The 21720-nt window shown below is 37.8% G+C and overlaps 1 protein-coding gene across 1 annotated transcript; it reads right to left on the bottom strand.

Annotated features, from left to right (window-relative positions):
* Positions 1-13779: 13779 nt before the first annotated feature.
* LOC118829488 (olfactory receptor 13A1-like) lies at positions 13780-14445 on the bottom strand. Its single transcript, XM_036736489.1, has one exon. The coding sequence runs from the start codon at positions 14443-14445 to the stop codon at positions 13780-13782; it is 666 nt and encodes a 221-aa protein (XP_036592384.1).
* Between the last annotated feature and the right edge of the window lie 7275 nt (positions 14446-21720).

Raw genomic sequence — 21720 nt, 5'->3', positions numbered from 1 at the left:
TGAACTTTTTTTTTATATTGTCTAGTGTGTAATTTTATGAAAAACATGTTTATAAATTTAAAAAGCTGCTTTCTCCTACACCTACTCAGCCTACTCAGGTACTGTTTCTTTCCTTAACAGAAACTACCTTTCCATTCTCAAGATAGTTCATGCTTATTGAAGGGTTTTGGATTGCCTTTATCTGTTAAGATTTTTGGCTTGATAGATTACTCAATCGAGTACTTCATATGTATCTTAACTTCCCTTGGCATCCAATGGGTGATCATAGCTTGGCTGCTCTGGGTGCAGGACACCCAATGTAATTAACTTTACATCTTTATTTACTGTCAAGCATTTCAATTTACCCATTCTTTTTTTTTTTGGTGGGGTGGCTTTTTGCCTTTACATATCAGTCTTCTGGTCAAATGCCCCCAGGGCTTAGGTCTAAAAGATCTGAGTTTGATTCTTGTGCCTGATGCTTAGTAGCCATGTCATCATGGCACGTCTGAACCTAAGATTCCTCTTCTATAAAGTGGGAGGTCACGCTTAATGCTTTCTAAAGTCTTTACCAGGACGAAACCTATAATCCTGTGTGAATGGGAAGGATATTATTTGTACTACCAATCTCAGAGTTGATCAGAGATCATTTTTGTTATTCTGTCACCCATAGGCGAGGGCATGGTGGAATGAAATTAGCCCCGTACTTGACATCAAAGAACTTGATTTCAAATGCTTGATAAGCTACTTAGCATCTCTGTGATCTTGAGCAAGCCATCCATTCCCCTTGAACCACTTCAGAAACAAAGCAGAATATTGATTCACTTTCCTTGCATTTTCCAATAGTTACTTATTTCAAGAAGTAGGCATTTTTCTTGTCCCAAGAACCTACATATAAATCTTCCCCTGGTAAAGCATTCTGCTCAGCCTGGACCACCGAAGTCCCTATTATTATTTCTTAATATACTTTGCTATTTCCCTAATCATTTTCAAACTTTCTGGGTAATGCTTATTTTGTCTGCTAAGTCACTGGCATAATATGCACCTCTTAGAATCACAGGATCCTAGATTGAGACCTGGAGGAGACCTTAGAGATCTTCCCATCAAACAAGCAAAGGAAATGGAGACCCAGTGATGTTTCAGTGACTCAGCCAAGGAAATATATGAAGTAAGTGAAAGAGACATGATTTTAACCTATGTTAAACTATGTTAACCTATGTTAAACCCATGTTAAACTCCAAATATAGTGTTCTTTCCATTGTATTAATTCATTTTTTGTTATTTCAACATGAAACATTCATATACTACTGTCCTTATCTGGTAACAATCCTCCCACCTCCAATTACTTACAGACTATACCACATCTATGTATTCTTTTCTCAGGTTCTTATACATAATGATGACCTTGTGGCATGAATACCTCCGGTTATTTCTCTTGGGTCCTGATCAGCTGCCAAGCATTTCAAGTTTATACATTTATTTATTTTCATTTTTAGCATTTACATACACCAAGCTGGATTATTGACTATATCTTACACTTGTTCAGTAAGTAAGTACCTGAACTACCTTGTCTTCTCCATTTCTTCCACGATTTCTTTCTGGTATCATCATTTCTCTTCACTGTTGGCCCTTCATTAAACCAAGCCTGTCTGTCAATCTTCTGCATTCAACATCTTTGGCTTTTCATACTTTTATTTTTCATTTCCCAATAAAATGCTTTTGAAAATATAGACTTATAATATTTTGCCTATCAATCATGTATTTGGTTTTAGAATTGTAATACTAACCTACTTCAGGTTGCATTTGGTCACAAAGAAACACTAAATTTTACTTCAATTATATATCCTTTAACATGGTCATGGATCATTGACCTGAGGATTTGTGACTAGGTATTAATAGAAGAATATCATCCTATTACTAACAAGCTCTTGAATGATTGTATGTAGCCATTCAGGGCTTTAGAGACCAAGCTTCCCAAAAGGAGTAATTACCAAAAATTGTCAATGGGCTGTGTTTGACTGAAGACTAATGAGCTTCTGTTTCCAGAGGAGGCTGGATATTCACCTCTAACTATTCCTACTTTTAGAAATGACCATGCTTGTTCCATTGATCTCTATATCTACAGATGTACCTCTCTACTTAATAGTCTTATATTTAATTTTGTACCATATATACTTCATATTGATTTTGAATTTTTATTATACATTTATCATTTGCAACTTATTAACTTGCTAGAGAATAAGTTCCAGGAGGGCAGGCATTATATCATAATTGTTTCCTTTTCTCCCATTATGTACCATGTGGTAGCTGCATAATCATTGGCTCCTGTGCCCTGATGGGCTCCGAGTTGTGCTTGATCTGCATATACCAGGGACAATCAGACTAGTAGAATGAGAAAGGCACATAACAAAGAGCAGCATGGATGACCACAAATTCCAAAGACAGGGAGGACAAAATCCAAATGTTTAGGGCAGCAACAGGAAACACTATGTAGGATGCCATGTGGTATTAGCAAGCCAAGCTCAGAGGCAAGAGAAAGACCCTAGACAAAGGTCATCCTCAGATATCTCTGAAGGCCATGGTGGGAACTCAGCAAGTAAACAGCCCTTGAAGCCACAATGGAGGAATGAACACAAAGAAGGCTAATGTAGGGAAGGTCCCAGAGACCTATGGAAAGACCGAGTCTCTACACAGAGTTTATCATAAATAATGAGGTCCAGTGCCAAGGAAGTCAGGATCAATGCAAGGCCAATATTATGGAATTGAAATCCTATAACATGATATTCCAAAACAAAACCTATTTCACAAAACAAAGGAAAATTCCATAATGGAAAAAAATATATTTTCAATGGAACAGAGAATTTGTAAATATTCTTGATGAAAAAGCCACAAGTCAAAAAGCATTTTTAATTGAACATATAGGCATCAAGAAAATATACATTGTATGTTTCTGCGGCCCTAACCAACCAAACATAATTGTTTAATTGAAAGATAATATTAAAACATGGACTGTTTATATTTTAATAGAGTCCTAAGATATATATATATCTTCTCATAATCTTGAAATCTTCAAGAGTCATAGAGAAAGGTAAATAAGACAAACACGATCTGAGGATGGCTTAATTCCATTTTTATTGTTTTAGGAGAAGACATAAACAAAAGGGATAGAGGGCCCATTGTGAGGAAGAAAGGAAAAAAGGAAAAGAAGAGGCAAATCACTCTCACATAATAGAGATTGATAGTATTTAAAGATGGAGGAAGGGAAGGGGGTTTAGGCATTCCTATGAACCTCACATTCATCTGAACCAGAAAGAGAAAAGTTGAATATGATTTTAGAGAAAAAGAAACTGAAACAGAGGCAGAGAGAGAGATATTATAATATATAAACATATTAAACTAAAAATAGACAGGGATGAGGTTAAATCAGGGTTTTTATAAGGCTTCTTAGAACGTTTCTTCTCCTGTGGGCAGGGCTCCAGGACTACCCTGATGATGCAACTTTTTCTCCTCTTTTGATAGGATTCCACCTTTAAGCATACATACATACATATATACATACATACATACATACATATATACATGTACACACACACACACACACACACATGATTCTGGGCTACTAGAAAACTAAATTCACTTGGACGCCCATTACAACTGCATTCCCACCTACAACTGATCAGGAGATTTTATACATTGCCAGAATTTAGCACCAGAATAATCTATTGATCATACTCTAGAATCTGAGATTCTATACAAGGAAAAAATCTTTGTGATATCAGAAAATCAAAGTCTTAAGACTTTCCATCATTACTACAAGAACACACTTACCCAAACCAACCCTATCTAGAAAACAATAAATATTGAAGCCCTTACGTATTGAATAGAGACATTTTTTTCTGAGGCTCTCCCTGATGCCGTTGTTCCTTGAAGTGTAGATGAGAGGGTTTAAGCTGGTTCTAAGTGCTGAATATGATACAACCACAATTTTAGATGAGGCTGAGTTAGGCATAAAAAACAGTTCAGTAGTACATGTTGACCGCGATCAGGTGGGAGGAATAGGTAGAGAATGCTCTCTTCCTACTCTCTGTGGTCTAGATTTTTATAATGCTAGAGATGATGAAGCAGTAAGACAGTGATCAACAGGAAATTCAGAACTGAGAAGAAGACATCAGCAAGGACTGTCATGATACTGTTCACATATGTTGAGGTGCAAGAGAGAAGCAACACAGAGGGGATTTCACAGAAGAATTGGTTTAAAATGGTTAGGGCCACAGAAAGATATTTGAAACATCATGCAAGTATCAATGGTGGTGCTAAGTCCAGAGATTCTCCATACTCCAACTGCCAGAAGGACACAAATCCTGCTCATTATGGTGCTGCAATGCAGAGTGTGGTAGATGGTGACACATTGTCATAAGCCATGTTTGCGAAGAGCAGGAACTCAAAAGATACAGACTAGATGTGGAAGTACATTTGGGCCTTGTATCCACCATAGGAGATGGTCTTCTTTTCTGAAACCTGGTTTTCCAACATTTTGGGAAGAACAGAGTTTATTCACATAATGTCCAACATAGACGAGTTGACAAGGAAAAAAGTCATAGGGGTGTAAAGAACAGAGCTCCAGATAACCATTGCAATAATCAGACTATTACCAATGAGGGTTGCTGTGTATAGCAGGAAAGAGTGCCAAAGAGCAAGATCTTTAGTGGATACTGAGAAACCTTGAAGGATGAACTCAGTCACAAGTTTCTCATTCTTTTCCACCATGCTGTTGAGAGTTGGTTTGTGCATTGGTAACTAAGGTAGGACTTTCTTACTGTTTTCTAATGAGAAATTAATTAAGTGTCTTTGATTGAGCCTTACCAGGTTCAAAGCCCCAGGCCCAAACCCCTACCTACTAGGTGCTAAGCCTATGTGGGCTTGAAGTCCTCAGGGTCCCAAGGGGAGTTGCTAGGACCAGATCCAAAAGTAGGAGCCTAGGTTCTGGTTTCCCAGATGACTTTTGATGATGGCTAAAGAGTGTATAAAAAGAGTGAACAGAGTTATTTGCCGGGGCCCTCACTCTTGGAGGAATGTTGACGTGGAGACACTGGGCAGCTGTAGTAAAGAGCACTCCACCTTGTGGACCCAGATGTTAATGCCTTCTTGGTAACTATGAATTGTATTTGCTCTGTTTGTAATGTGTGTGTAATTTGTTTGTGTTTGCTCTGAAGAGTAGGGTTCTGGCTTTTTCGCTGAACTAAGTGAATGATATTTGTATGTTGGATTGAAATAAAACTGTTAACCCTTTAGTGTCACATTCCTTAGTAAAGCAGATCAAAAGAACTTGTGCTGGCAGTGTTCTTGTTGTTGGGCTTGTTTCACCCCCACAGCAGCTGCTAGCCAAATTGTTGCAACAAATGACATAGTCAGCAGAATCTTCAGATTAAAAGGAAAGTATGGCATTTTGGGGTACTGGGATGGTTGAATGTTTCCCAGATTTTGGGTTTCTCTTTGTACTTGGGGCGGCTATGGTTCTCTGGAGCCCCAGGAGGAACAAAGGCCTGATGGAAAAGAGGCCAGTGGCAATGATGGAAGTGGTTTCCCAGGAGCCCAGAACAGGGCTCCTGGGAGATATTCCCTCCTTTTGAGGTCTTGAACTCATAAGCCTGGTTATGGAAGACTGTGCTGAAATAGTGAATGCCTTGAGATTATATGCTATGACAAGTTTTGAAACAGGAGTGGAGAATGACATTCCTGCAGAATTGACAGGAGCAGGATTGGCTGGTGAGGAGAGAGAAGAAGCAGGAGATGGTAGCAAGGAAAACATCTTCTGAGAAGTTTGGAAAGGTGAGAGTTGTGAGATGCTTGCATCAGAATTCCAGCAGAAGCCAAGAGGGGCCAGCTGGAGCTGAAGGACCAGGACCCCAGGAGCTTGGAGTTCAGGCCTGGGGCAGGATGGAAACTTTGCAGCAAGGCACTGAGTGGGCTTATTTGCTGCCTTCCCCAGCCAGAGTAGAGAACTTTGAGGTGAGCACAAAGGTGGAGAATCACTTACATCACGATCGGGATTCTGGCAGAACTCAGGAGAGGCCAGATGGAGCTAGATGACCAGGAAACCAGGGGCTTGGAATTCAGCCCTGGGGCAAGTTGGAAATTTTGAAGCAAGGAGCTAAGTGTGCCTTTTTGCTGCTTTCCGCTGGGGCTGTTTGGGACCCAGGACTGAGGGGTGCATTTGTTTATAGTGGGGTGGGGGAAGTGCCTTGGATCCCCAGGGAACCCACCCTGTTGGCTTTATTGTCCAGCCGCTCCTCATGACTTGGAAGCAAGGGACTGGAATAGCATGGGGAGGACAGATGCCCAACAGATCTTTATTTGGACTTTTTCTTTGAGTTGGGACTTTGGGTACCAAGAAGAAGCCTGCAGCAACAGTGTGGGGAGAAGGACATATCCCCAAGACATTTTTGTTTTCATTGGGACTTTGCTAACTAAAGCATGCCCCTGCCTGAGGATACTGGGAGGAAGCCTGCAATAGCAATGTGGGGAAAAGGACCCACCCTCAAGAAGTACTTTACTTGGACACACTGATTGATTGAAGAGATTAACTTCCTTTTACCTAGGGGTGCATGGTGTATTGTAAACAAGTATGTTGGGGGATGATGCTGATTGACATGCTATAGTTCTCTGATTGGTTGAAGAGATTAACTTGCTGGGACCTAGGGGTGGATCATGTTTGTATTGTAAACAAATATTTGGGAATGACCCTGAATGATATGTTTTGTTTTGTTGTGAATGATATGTTTTAGTTTCCTGCTTGATTGGATCACATGGTATAATACTTCTATTTGTTCCAGGATACAAGGCCATTTAATTTAGATTTTTGTTATGCCATGGACCCTGGAAGGGGTGGAGTGCATTGGTAACTAAGGTGGGACTTTCTTACTGTGTTAGAATGAGAAATTAATTGTCTTTGATTGAGCCCTACTACGTGCAAATCCCCAGGCCCAAATGCCTATCTATTAGGTGCTAAGCCTATGTGGGCATGAAGCCCTCAGGTCCTAAGGGGAGTTGCTAAGACCAGAGCCAATAGTAGGAGCCTAATTTCTGGTCTCTCAGATGACATTTGATGATGGCCAAAGAGTGTATAAAAGAGAGAACAGAGTTATTTGTGGGGGGTTCTCACCCCTGGAGGACTCTTGATGTGGAGATGCTGAGAAGCTGTAGTAAAGAGCCCTCCAGCTTGTGAAGTCAGATGTTGATGCCTTCTTGGTAACTATGAATTGTACTTGGTCTGTTTATAATGTATATTTGTAATTTGTTTGTGTTTGCTCTGAAGTTCGGGGTGCTGGCTTTTTCCCCTGAACTAAGTGAATGATATTTGTATGTTGGATTGAAATAAGATTTTTAAACCCTTAATGTTGCATTCCTTAGTAAAGCAGATCAAAAAACCTGTGCTGGCAGCTTTCTTGTTGTTGGGCTTGTGTTGGTCTTTCACCCCCACAGCAGCTGCTAGCCCAATTCTTGCAACAGTTTGTTTTCTTTATTTCCCTTTCTTGGTATCTTTTTACTTACATGTCAGTTCAAATAGTCCCGAAGCTTTTCTTCCAACTAGTTAATTATTTAGTAAAATCATAAAATAACAAATAAAACAAAAAACAGAGGATTCACTCTTAGAATAATGATTCACAAGAATAATATGAATGATGAATTAGAATTTTAAATAGTTACAATAAGTCAGTGGAGAAGGATAAAAAAGATGATACAATTAATCCAAAAGTTATACTAATATTAGTAAACTGTAAAATTAATTTTTCTTGCCATTCCACACAGGCTCAGACTACTTATAAAAATCATAAGCCTTAAGCCCAAGGAAGACCTTAGAGTCTTTGGAAAGCCCAAATTAAATTCTCATTTATTAGTTGAGGAATATTAACCCCACATTTCTTAGGCTTGATTTCCCTTGTTTTCAATGTCCTCACCGGTAAAATTAGAGAGTTGGAGTAGATGGTTTCTAAAGTCTTTTCCAGATATAACTTGATAATGCTATAATTCTATGACTCCAGGAATGGAAAGCAATTTGCCCCAAATATAACAGTAGTGTGTGTGGCAGAGTCAACCAATCAAATAGTCTTTATAGTAAAGAGTTTAATATGTGCCAGGCACTTGATTAGGATTTGAACCCACTCCTTTTGACACTTAGCTCAATGCTATATCAACAGTCATCATGTATCTCCTTAATATGTGGAAGCTAAATTTTTCCTGGAATTCCAGGTGCAATGGCAGCATGATTTCCTATAAAAGAAAGATATAATTTTATATTTTGTTTAGACCTTGATTCATATTCCAACTTTACAACTTGCCGCATGTGTGACCTTAGTGAAATTCCTAATTTCTCTGGACTGAAGCTTCCTCATATTTAAAATGGAGTAATTTGATCTCTCAATTCCTTTTTCAACTCTAAAAATGTGTAATGCTATGATTCTGTAATTTGCACCATCTTCCCTAGTGATATCCAAGTGTTTCTTAATTGTATTTGACATTAGAAACTGCACATGTTAGTTATAGAATTTGAAAGGTATTCCTGGGTTATAATATGACTCAGAGTTCATGATCTTATTTATAATGTCAATTTCAGTAATTCTTGACTAATTGTATTATTTGATATCTTGTCAATATCAATATGAAGCACCCAAAAGCTAGATTGCACTTCTAAAAATATAAATAAATATGCAATGAAAAGTATAATCAAAATAATTACATATTTTATATATTATATATAATAATCCTTTTAAAATAATTTTTGAAAGGTTTTTTAAGTCATTTCAGCCATTTTTTACCTCTTTATCACAAGGCTGTCCAATCTTAGGTTTTTGTTGAAACAATAGACAATATATTTTGATTTGCCAGTTTAGTGAGAGCTCTGCAGTAGTTCGGCTTCATTTACTAAAGCATTTATGTGAATTTCTACGCTTGTAGGCAGACCACATAAATCACACTGTGGCCCCATGCGGCCCATGGGCCACATTTTGGACCGCCCTGCTTTATGACACCAATTTGGAGTAATCTTGTCAAAGATACTGGAGTGGTCTACAACTTCCTTCTACAGTTCAATTTACAGAGGAAGAACCTGAGGTAAACAAGGCCACACAGGTAGTAAATGTCTAAAGCCAGATTTGAATTTAGGTCTTCTTGACTCTAGGCCAAGCACTGGGCCACATAGTTGCCCTACTAGGGAAAGATTCAGCCTCATAGGCTAGGGGATTTGTGTTGAAGTCCTGCCTTTGGTATACATTGGGTGTGTGATTCTGGAAAAATCACTCTCCCTCTAAGACCACTAGGCAATTCTCTCAAATTATAATTTGCAGAGAAAGTATAATCTGTGTTGATAGAAGGAGTATCTTCTCCTGCAAATTTTCTATGTCAATGAAATCGCAGGTCCAGCCCCTAACTGTATCCCTATCCTTAATATTACAAAAATTGTTCCAACCAATATAACTTGATTTACAACTATTTACATTTGAATAAATTAACTTCAGCACTTAAAATGTGACTTTTCAATCCTTGACTCTATGTCTCCATCAGGAGTCTTTGTCTATCCAGTCATTATCAATCAATTTTACCAGGGTATTCCTGAAGAAAATCTGAAAAAGTAGTAGGCCAGCCCTCACAGACCTTGGGCAAAATAATTTAACCTCCCTTTGCTTCAGTATGTCATTTGTGAAATGAAGGGGTTAGACTCAATGGCCTCTAAGGTTTCCTGAAATTCTAAATCTATGACTCTATGAACTTAGAAACCTCTACCACACACTACAGGTCCAGGCTCCCAAATGACCAGGAGGTCTAGAGAAGAGAAAAAGCCAGTGCACATGCTGTTTGCTAATTCCAAAAATACATTTGATGCAAAAGAAAGAGAATATTAAAGGGTCTCCTTAGCACCTACAATAGTTTTGGAGAAGAGACACTGAAAGGTAGGTACTTCACAACAGAGATGTAAGGGACTACTAGTTCAAAAGTGTAAGTAACACTATATTCATATACAACTATCAGTATATACATACACATATGTTAGCATATACTCCCATAGATACACTGTGTGTATGTATGTTGTCAAACACAGTCTCTGTATGACATGTTGCACATAGTTTGGAGTGTTTGTCATAAGAGAAACTTTAATCAAGGTAGAGCAGTAGTACGATCTAAAGACCAAAAACATACACACACACAAATTTTATATGCACATATGTATGTATGTGTGTATATATACATGTGTGTATATCTATGTAGAGAGAGATAGAGACAGATATCTTATAGAATAATGACTGATTCTCCCATACATAGTTTGAGGTCAGAAAAGATGCCTGGATAAATAAAATCAAGGACATAGCTACGTTTAATCCTCTGAGAACTGACTAAAAAAAATCAACATATTACCTATTGTTGTTCAGTCATTTTTCAGTCATGTCTAACTCTTCATGACCCCATTTGGACCTTTCTTGGCAGAGATACTAGAGTGTTTACCATTTCCTTCTCCAGCTTATTTTACAAATGAAGACCTCAGGCAAATTGTGTTAAGTGACTTACCCAGGGTCACACAGTAAGTGCCTGAGGGCAGATTTGAACCCAACCTAAATGCTCCTGACTCCAGGGTTCTATCCATTGAACCATCTGGTTTCTCTCTCTCTCTCTCTCTCTCTCTCTCTCTCTCTCTCTCTCTCTCTCTCTCTCTCTGTGTGTGTGTGTGTGTGTGTGTGTGTGTGAATACAGATAGACAGTGTATGTGTATGTACTATATATATAGTCATTTCACTGTGTACTATTTTTGATGATGATTTATTAACATGGTCAATAAGATTTATCCTGAAACATGCCATATTTACTACATGCAAATAATTGTGCTATGTATAGGGTAAACAAGAGAAAAGTAAGTCAGTTCCTGATCTCATGAATGAAAAATGTTATTAGATGTATAGCCAGGTATGAAAAAACACATTTTGACCACTGCTGCCTAGCCTAAGGTTGTACATTGCATAATTATTTTCGTAGGTATATTTAGTGATCTGAGCATCACAGTTATAACAATATAATCATCACATGGTAACCAAGAGCATAGTAATTATGAATAAGCACTAAATGGAAGAATAGTAAGAGTAGTAACAGCCACAGATCTAGGGTTATAAGGTCTTGATCTCTTGGACATCACCCATGTTTTTAACTGGGATTTTCTTCAAAAGTTCAAGGAGTATATCCCTAATGTAGGGTGTACTAGATGAACCAGGAATTTCAGGAAATGTTTTCCTACTTAGAAAGATCTACTGGAAAATCATTGATGAATTGATCAAAATTTTGGAAAGAGCCAATCAGAGTATTTCCAATGCTTGTTTTAATAGCTGAACGCTGTAAGTAGCAGAAAAGAAGGGAAAAAAGAAACACGGCAAGAACAGAAATATTGATTTTGGAAGCATATAGTACCCAAGAGAACAGTACTTTGAACGTCTGATTGAATGTATGACGTTAAAGGTTCACATCTGGGCACTTGCCGGCCGAGGCGAGCAGAGAAGACCGCGGGAGCCCGAACTTGCTGAGGGGTGTCCCCATCGCCGCCGCAGTCACCGTCACCATAGTGAAGCTGAGCAAGGAGTCCAAACAGCGGCTGCAGCAGCTCTTCCGGGGCGGCCAGTTCGCCGTCCGGTGGGGCTTCATCCCCCTCGTACTCTACCTGGGATTTAGGAGAGGTGCAGATCCTGGAATGCCTGAATCAACTGTTCTGAGCTTGCTTTGCGGATGAAAGACTGTTTGAACATCTGGATTGGAAGCAATCAGTGGTCAAGAGAAATCCTGCCGGTGTGCACTTTGGCCAGAATAACGAAGTGAAACTCATCATTTGGATGCCCCTGGGGTCTTACTTCACGGTGTATATGGCAAAATAGTTCTTCTAATTAATTCTTGGGGACAGAATGTATCAGAATAACTTAAACCACAAAACAAGGGTCACATCTGAAGGAGAGTAAAGAACAGCTGACTTATATATGAAGGGATAAGATAATTGTCATTGAAAGGGTTTAAATACCTACATCTTAGAATATTTTTGTATTTTTTAATAAAATCGAAAGCATTTAAAACACATTAAGCAACCTAGGATTGCCTCCCTAACTGTGATGTGTTCAAAATTAGTTACTTATAATTAGGTTAATATGTACAAAATATGAGTGAAATTAAAAGTAGGACTGTTACCAGATGAATTCCTGTTATGGAAGGAAAAGTCTTCTTTTTTCCCCTTAAATGTCTGACCTTGTCAGAACAATTCAACCTTTCACATTATTTTTCCATCTTCATACCACGAACAAGACTTGTCTTTGTATCCCCAGAATCCAGCATAATGCATGGCATGCTGTAGAACAGTCAATAAATATTTATTAGGTGCCCATAACATGACAGGCTCTGCGCAAAGTGTTAGTGATATCATCAGAGGTAAAAATAGCCCCTGTTCTTAAGGATACCAATGTCTAATGGGGGAGGCAACATACAAGCTACATAATGGCAAGATAGATAGGCAGACAGATAGATTCATTGATTGATAGATAAAAACATAAATAGGAACTAATCAACAAAGGGGAGGCACTAGAATTAAGAGGGATCCAAAAAAGTCTCCTGTAGAAAGTGACATTTGAGTGGGACTTGGAGGAAAGTGGGGGTGCTGGGAGGCAGATATGAGGAGAGAAAGTACTTCATGAATTTTGACTGAATGGAATTTAAATGAATCTTGACACAAGTGAATGTGATCTCTCATCAAGTAAAGAGCAGGAATCTAAGTATAGGTAATGTCATGATTAACATCATTTATACTGTCTGTTTTTTCTGGCTTGACACTTTTTCCATAACACTAATCATTATGTACAAGGGGGATCAAAGGATTTTAATTCAAATCACACAGTGTTTCATACCAGTTAAGGATAAAAGGAAGAGGACGTCATTATTGGTTCCATTCTTAATTTTATCACGCCTTTTCCCAGCATTCTGTATCTATGATCTATTTTGGGAAAAGCTGAGCCAAAAAAGCTGAGTTTGAGGGCTAGGTTATTTGCCAGCTATTGCTCTCATTGTTGTTTGTCATTCTTTCTTGAAGAGGATGATGACATCAGGGAGGCAATGCCATGACATGCGAGTGAATTAGAGTTAAATGAGAGAGGGCTGTGCAAAGTTACAAGCCTTGCTTTCTCCTCCAGAGTCATCTGGGTCCAATGGCCAGACAAAGATCAGGACAACTGGAAATGGCCCAGAATACAGTGGGGAACTTTGGCCTTTTTAAGGTAAGGTCTCAGTTTGACTGAGGCAATGCCCGTTCAGTGATTAAGGTTGTATGACCTTGGAAAAATGGCAACCTCTCTGAGTCTCAATGTCTTCATCTATAAAATGATAATTACAACAGTTGTATTACCTATCTCACAGGGTGGGTTGTAAAAAATTGCTTTGGTAATCTCCAAAGTATTATAGAAGTATGAGCTAGAATGGAGAAAGTTTGTCTATTAACATAGTGCTCAACAGGGTCTAATATAATGCTATGTTAAAAGCTTCTAAATTGAATGAAGATAAAGATAGTTGACATTTTTTTGTTTTGTTTTTGGAGGGGGGAGGGCAAGGTAATTGGGGTTAAATGACTTTCCCAAGGTCACACAGCTAGTAAGTGTGTTAAGTGTCTGAGGCCAGATTTGAACTGAGGTCCTCCTGACTCCAGAGCCAGGGGTCTTCGCACTGCTCCATCTAGCTGCTTCGTAGTTGACATTTTTAGTCTTTGAGTTACCATTCCTGAGAATTTAGAGGAATGAATTATAATTTCCCCTTGACAAAGATAAAGAGTTTTCTGTGGGCCCTCCTGACATCCTTATTCCTCAAAGCATAAATAAGAGGATTCAAGGTGAGACTCACTGCAGAGTAAAGCACAGCTATGATCTTGCCCTTGTCTGGGGAGTAGTTGGAGACTGGGCTTAGGTAAACATAGATTATGGTGGAGTCATACATGGTCACTACAATGAGATGAGAGGAGCAGGTGGAAAAAGCTCTCTTTTTGCCCTCTGTGGTCTGGATTGCCATGATGCTGAAGACGATGAATCCGTAAGACAGCATGGTAAGCAGGAAATTCAGGACAGCAAAGAATATGTCAGCCACAACTGTCATGACATCATTCACATATGTGAATGAGCAAGAGAGTGGCAGCAGAGCCAGTATCTCACAGAGAAAATGACTGATCACACTGGGACCACAGAATGACAACCTCAACAAGAGGCTGGTATTCGTTGTGGCACCAAATGACACAGCCACAGCCAAGGAGACACGAACTTCCCTACTCATCATCTTGCTGTAATGCAGCGGCTGGCAGATTGCTACATACTGATCATAAGCCATGGCCTTGAAGAGCAAGAGCTCAGCAGCCACAGACCAAGTCAAGAAGTACAGCTCACTCATGGACTCCCTAAAAGAAATGATCAATGACATAGTCAAAAAAATGGATTTTAAGAAATAAGATCTAAGATCATCCTCTGGCTCTGTGGCTCTCAGTCCGTCCATCCACCAAATGAAAGCTTGGTACCATACCGTCTCTAGGGTATTTTCCTCTAATCACTTTATCAGAATTATAAATTTTCAAAGATGGAAGAGAAGTTAGTGGCCATACAGTCAAACACATATATGGAAAAACAAACATTTCTACAACACAATTTCCAATTTGTCAATCATCTTTTATTTAAAGACCTCCACTGATGGGCAGGGAGGGGCATCCACTATTTCCTGGGAAAACCAGGTGTATTTTTTTTATAAATTATGGTTAGGAAGCTTGTACTTATTTCAAATCTAAATATGCTTTTACAAATTTCATCCCATACTCCTACTTCTGCCCTCAGAGACCAAAAAATGTTTAGTCTTTCTTCCATATAGTAGCCCTTCCAATATTTGAAGACAACTACATTATCATGTGTCATTCCCATCAATCTTATCTTCTCCAGTCTAAACATCCCCAGTTCTTTCAAATACTCAATGAACACCCCTGTATCAGATGAAGATGTGATCGACTATAAGTAGAAAAGAAGAAAGCCTGGAACAAACTCACCCTTACATATTGTTCTTTGAGTTTTGGGGTACTTTTGGTTTTGTTTTGGTGAATTTTCAGATTGGACTGGCTTAATAGTAATAAAAATGAAGCACTTGTTCCTCACTTTCACACCATTAAATTGACAGCAATGTAAGCATAAGAAGTCTGATGAAATGGAATGAGCAAGCATTTACCACATGAATATTAGCATTCATCGCAAATCAATATTCTTGCAACAGTTTGTCTCCTGTACCTTTAAGGTGATAGGCTTTCCTGTAAGAACAGGATATACTTGGAGTAAGGGAAGAAATAGCTATGGGACTAGTGTTGAGTCTCTTTTTAAGTACAGGTAAAATAGACCTTCGAATGAATGTGGGTTATAGAGACATACCTTAAGTATACAGCCTTTGTAAGGTGGGTGTGTAATGACTAAGGAGGGTGTTTTTTTTCCTTCTTAATATGTTTAATGCACTAGATGACATAGGTCACTTGGGAGATTCATTATTTCAAAAGGCTCCAAAGGAGCAATTAGTCAAGCTTGCAGTGAGTTTTTAAAGTTTTGAACCTCTCAGAAGTCCTATTTGAACCCACGTGGCTATACCAACTATGTTCACATGGACTGCTGCCACCACTCTCCCCTATGGTCCATCAATGCTATTTCTGCTTCTAGCACAATCATTTTACAGAACACATCTTGCAAGGCTTTGCCTACAGGGATACCAGAAAACTTAATACCTCACCTGTAGCTCAGCAGCTTAGACGGACAAGAAAATCAGGCTAGATTATCCCAATTCTAGAGGCAAAATGTGAGGCATGATTGTAGACTCTCAGAACTGAAAAGGACTTTCGAGATCATTTCAGCCATTTGCATTCATGTTCACTAGATTCACTTTCCTATGTGGAGATGGCAAAGAACTTTTATTGAGAAGATAGAGAAATATATTTGCTCTGGTTATTGTGCTACTTTCTCACACTACTTCCCCAACAAAGTAGATTAATCATCTGTTTTTATTACAATCATAAGCTGAATTTTTCCCACCTTGTTGCCCTCTTTCACTGTTTCCCACATGTCTGATATGTACGCCACTTTATCTCTTACCTTTGTGGTTGTGCCCATCTTTCAAAGTCTAGATCACATGATTCCTGCTCAATGAATTCTTGCCTATTTTACCCAGGAATCATCTCTCCCTCTACAGAACTTGCTTAACACTTTGTATTTCTAAACACTGATTGTTTTATTAGGGATGGTTTTGTATGTATTATTTGTCAGTGAACGAATATTTATTAAGACCTTGATATGTAAGTGGGGTACATGTACTTTGTAAGGAGCTACAGAGAAAGGCAAAAACACAATCCCTGCCTCATGGAATTCACATTCTAAGTGAAGAGATAAGTTACAAAAAAAATTATACATACTCAATATATACAGCTTAAATAAAAGGTAATCTCGGAAGAAGTCACTAGAAATGGTGGTGAGGGTGGAAAGAGGAGAAGAAAGAATGGGAAAAACCTTCTGCGTAGGCCACAGAGGTGGCAAGCTATAAGGGTGAGATTTGAATACGAGTCACCCAGAAATTTATCTTCAGATAATGTTGACTGTAGAACTTCCAATATGTCCATAAGCACTGTACTTTGGAGAATTTGAGAAACCAGTAAAATCCTGTAGGCCAACTCTTCATACACTAAGGTAATTAGACATGCAATAGAGGAGATTGGAGATTGTTTCCAATAATTTTAAATTCCAGAACTTAGCACAGTGCTTAGCACATAGTAGATGCTTAACAAATCTTGATTTGTTGACAGTGATGTCAAATAACCACAGATCCGTCTTGTGTCCCATTAACACTATGAAATTTGACTTACTGAAGATTCTTTGGTTTACCAGCTTTAAGCACCATGACATATTTATTTGGATTATTTGAATCAGAAAGTTTAAGATCTGTATGTGACATTAGGGACTGTTTTTCATTCCATGAACTCATCAGCGTAGGGATTTCTTCCTTCTACTAGTATAGGGTACAACCCCTTCAACACCTTCTGATACTGTCTGATTCTTGTAAGCTATCTTTCAGTGAGTTTTCTGTGAAAGAATCACTCCATTTACAGAAGGTCTTTTCTTGTCCTTTTACTGTGTTGTGGTGCCCTCCTTACCTCCATCTCTTAGAATCTCATTTCCTTCATACTCATCTTAAGCACCACTTTCTATAGAAATCCCTTCCAGACTGACCCTGCTGCTAGTGGCTCCCTCCCCAGACTACTCATCTATATTCATATTTCTCCCCTAATAGAATACAATCTCCTTGAGGGAAGGAGCTATTTCATTTTTGTCTCTGTGCCTCTAGCACCGTGTGTAAAAGAGAGTAATATGAAAGGTATTTTTCATGAACTGTGTTCTTGATGTTTCTCTGAGATCTCTTTCAGTTTTAGGTCTGGCAGCAGGAAGATGGAGGTATCAGGAAAGGGCATAGACATAGAATGAACTTCTAATCCTTGGCATGTGGAAATCTAAGGAAAAGAATGAGAGGGAAAAGGTCTGGCCCCTGTTCTTTTTGACCGACTACCCTGAAACCAGAAAAACAGACTGACCTTTAAGGTAATTCTTGGTTCAACTACAATTTCAAGTAAAAGGAAAAAAGACAATGAGAAGATCCTCTGCTTCCTTTATGTTGTTGTTGTTGTTGCTGGTGCTGCTGCTGAAGGACTAATAGCTAAGGAGCTTAGGGTCGTTATAAAGAAATGTGCCTTGGAGCCCCACAAAGTTCCTAACTATAAACCTGAAGGTTTTCAAAGAGCTGTATAGACATTATCGCATATGATATTCACAACAACCCTGTAATGTAGATGTTATCATTATTCCCATTTTATGGATAAGGGATTTGCTGCAGGTCATAATCTAACAAATGGCTGAGGCAGGATTTGAACTTGGCTGCTTCTAACTCTAAGTCCCATACTCTACACCCTGAAAAGGGAGGAGGCATGCTTGAGGTGAGATTGTTGCCTCCCCTAGGACTCTGAAGACAGGGGGAAAGTCATTTCATCTGGTGGTCCAGATTTATTAATATTTCTTTCTACCTCATAGAATTCTGGCAAGGATCAAATTTTGTTACTGAAATGACATAATGTTCTTTTACCAAACTATGCAAACGGCATTTTTTGTGGGAAAAGGGGAACATATATATATATATATATATATATATATATATATATATATATATATATATATATACACATATATATATATATATATATATATATATATCTGTGTGTATGTATACATACACACATGCATGTATGTATGTATACATATATATACATATATACAAATACATACATATGTGTGAGTGTACCTATGTGGATATATGTGTGTATGTGTATGTATATATGTAGTGAGTGTGTGTGTGTGTGTGTGTGTGTGTGTGTATCAGACAGACAGGGACAGAGAGCAGGTTTGGAACTTGTAGCCAGGAGGATCTGAGTTCAAATCTATCCTCAGATATTTACTTGCTGTGTGACTCTGGGCAAGTCACATAAACCCTATTTGCTTTAGTTCTCTTCTGTAAAAAGGAGACACACTGGAGAAGGAAATTGCAAAGAACTCCAATATCTTTGCTAAGAAAACCCCATGGACTTTGCTCTTAAAAATTTCTTCCTTCCCTCCGAAGCAGCTTCTGTGTAGGTTGGCTTAGCAATATTATCTAATTTCAATAATGAACATTGGATGTACACATACATCTACACACATACACGTATGTATATATAATGCTTTCTCAGGAGAATGATTATATATTATATATATATACATGTGTGTATATGTACATACACACATACACATACATACATATAAGCTCATTTGGCCTTTACAATGACCCTGTGATTGTTTTATTTTACAGATTAGGAAACTGAAGGATAGAAAAGTATACTGACTTATTCTAGGTCATATAGACAATAAGGAACTGTCATGATTTGAACCTTTACCTACAAATCCAGCATTTTTTTTCCTCCAAGCAGAAAACTATGTCCACTTCCAGGTCAGCAAGCCGCTGAATTATAATTAACCGTAGCCCCACCCAACAGGGACAAACACACACACACACACACACACAGACACACACCTCACCACTCCTTTGACTGCCATTCTTAGGCAAGGGTGATTAGTAGATCTCATAGATACATAGAAGACACATCAAGAACTTTTCCCATTTAAAATAACTCTAGACAGTATAAAATACCTAGGAGTACACCTGCCAAAACAAACCTAGGAATTATATAAATAAAATTATAAAATGAAACCTTTTTATACCAATAAAATCAGATTTAAATAATTGGAGAAATATTGTTCATGGGTAGGCAGGGCCAATATAATGAAAATGACAATTTTACCCAAACCAATTTATGTATTCAATGCTATCCCAATTAAATTACAAAAAAATATTTTACTGAATAAGAAAACATAATAACAAGATTCATTTGGAAGAACAAAATGTCGAGAATATGAAAGGAGGTAATGCAGAGAGGGAATGTAAAGCAAGGAGCTTTAGCAGTACCAGATCTTAGACTATATTATACAGCAGTCATCATCTAAACTGTCTGGTACTGCATATGAAATGAAAAGGTAGATCAATGGAATATAGTAGACATGCAATTTATAGCAGCAAACAAGCATAGCAGCCTCATATTTGACAAGTAGAAAGACAAGATTTTGGGATAAGAATTCATTACTTAGGACAAAAAAATTATTGGGAAACCTGGAAAGCATATGGCAGAAACCGGGCATAGACCAATATCTTACATCATTTACCAAAATAAAATAAAAATGGACACATGACTTAGATATAAAGAAAGATATTACAGAAAATTGGAAGGACATGCAATATATTACTTATTAAACCTATGAATAGTCTAATATTTTATAAATAAACAAGAAATATAAAGCAAAGTTAAGAGTAAAATGGATAATTTCTAATACATTAAATAAAAAGGAGTTTGTACAAATAAAACAAATGTAGCCAAGGTCAGAAGGAAAGCAGAAAATTGGGGGAGGGGAGGATTTTAGAAAGTTTGTCAGATAAAGGTCTCATATCAAAAATATATAAAGACATTGTCAAATCTGCAAAAATACAAGTCATTACCCAATAGATAAATGGTCAAAGGATATGAACAGTCATTTTTTGGAAGAAGAAATCAAAACAATTTATATTGTCATATGAAAAGTCATATGAAAAATGCTCTAAATCATTGTTGATTAGAGAAATACAAATTAAAACAACCTTGAGATATAAATTTACACCTACAGATTGGCTAAAAAATTTAGAGAGAAAACAATAAATGTTGTAGGAGATGGAGAAAAATTGTGACACTAATTCATTGTTGGTGGAATTGTGAACTGATGCAACCATTTTGGAGAGCGATTTGGAATTTTGCCCAAGGAGTTATTGAACTGCCTTTACCCTTTAACCCAACAACACCACTTCTAGGTCTATTTCCAAAGATGATTAAGGGAAAATGAAAAGAACCTATATGTTGTAAAATGTTTATAGCATCCCTCTTTGTGTTGGTAAAAAACTGGAAATTTCAGGGATGCCCATAAATTGGGGAATGGCTGAACAAATTGTGTTATATGACTGTAGTTGTATACTACTGTGCTGTAAGAAAGGATGTTTCAGTGATCTTAGAAAAACATGGAAAGACTTGGATGAAATAATGAAGAGCAAAATGAGCAGAACCAAGAGAACACTGTATTCAGTAACAGCAATATTATTTTAAGAATGACTTTGAATGAATGTTATTTTTACTATTATAAATACCCAAATTAACTATAAAAGATGCATGAAGAAAGATGTTATCTGCATCCAGAGAAAGAACTGATAACTAGAATTACGTATAAAATAATTTTACATACATATACATATACAAATTTACATACATACATATACATATACTAATGGCAGCCATCTCTAGGGTGGGTGGAGTAGGGAAGAAAAGAAGGGGAAAAAGAAATTTACATGATAATTTTGTCATATATTTGTAAGGAATAACAAGTCATGCACAGCAGATTTGCAGTTTCATGTGCAATTATCTTTATTATACTGTTATGGAAATGTTGGTTTTATTCCACAAATTCAAAATAAAATAAAATTTTACATTGAAAATGGAAGCATTCAAAGGACCTATGCTCAAAATATGTCCCCTGAATGACCTTGGGCCAATCACTCAACTCTCTAGGACTCAGTTTCTTCCTCTATAAGGAGAGGGACTGGGACTTTGAGGCCCCTCCCAAAACCAGATCTACAATTCTATAAGATTCTTACTCTGAATCTAGCCTGGTTGCATAGATGAGCACACCAATTAAATTCCAACCTGTCTTCCATTTTCAATACCCTGTTTCCTCTACTTTTAGCCTTAGAAGACTTAAGAAAATAATAATAAAAGACCAGTAAAGCCACTTTGTTTCAAATGGACTGCCAGACCTCTGGCTGAGAGCAGTCTCCTCAACTGCTCAGCCCAGCCATTGCTTCTCTCTGCTGCCTGTTCATATCCAGAGAGTTTGAGGCATCCCTGCACAATTCTGATTAACACCATGTGTCCGGGGACACTGACCTACCATTCAAGATAACTATTCAATGTCAGCTCTGATCATCCAAGACTAAGAAGGAAAACATGCAAGAGGTGAGGGGGAAAAAGCA

This window comes from Trichosurus vulpecula, chromosome 8, assembly GCF_011100635.1.
Source record: "Trichosurus vulpecula isolate mTriVul1 chromosome 8, mTriVul1.pri, whole genome shotgun sequence".
Classification (NCBI taxonomy): Eukaryota; Metazoa; Chordata; class Mammalia; order Diprotodontia; family Phalangeridae; genus Trichosurus; species Trichosurus vulpecula.
This window is presented reverse-complemented; position numbering and strand designations above follow the sequence as displayed.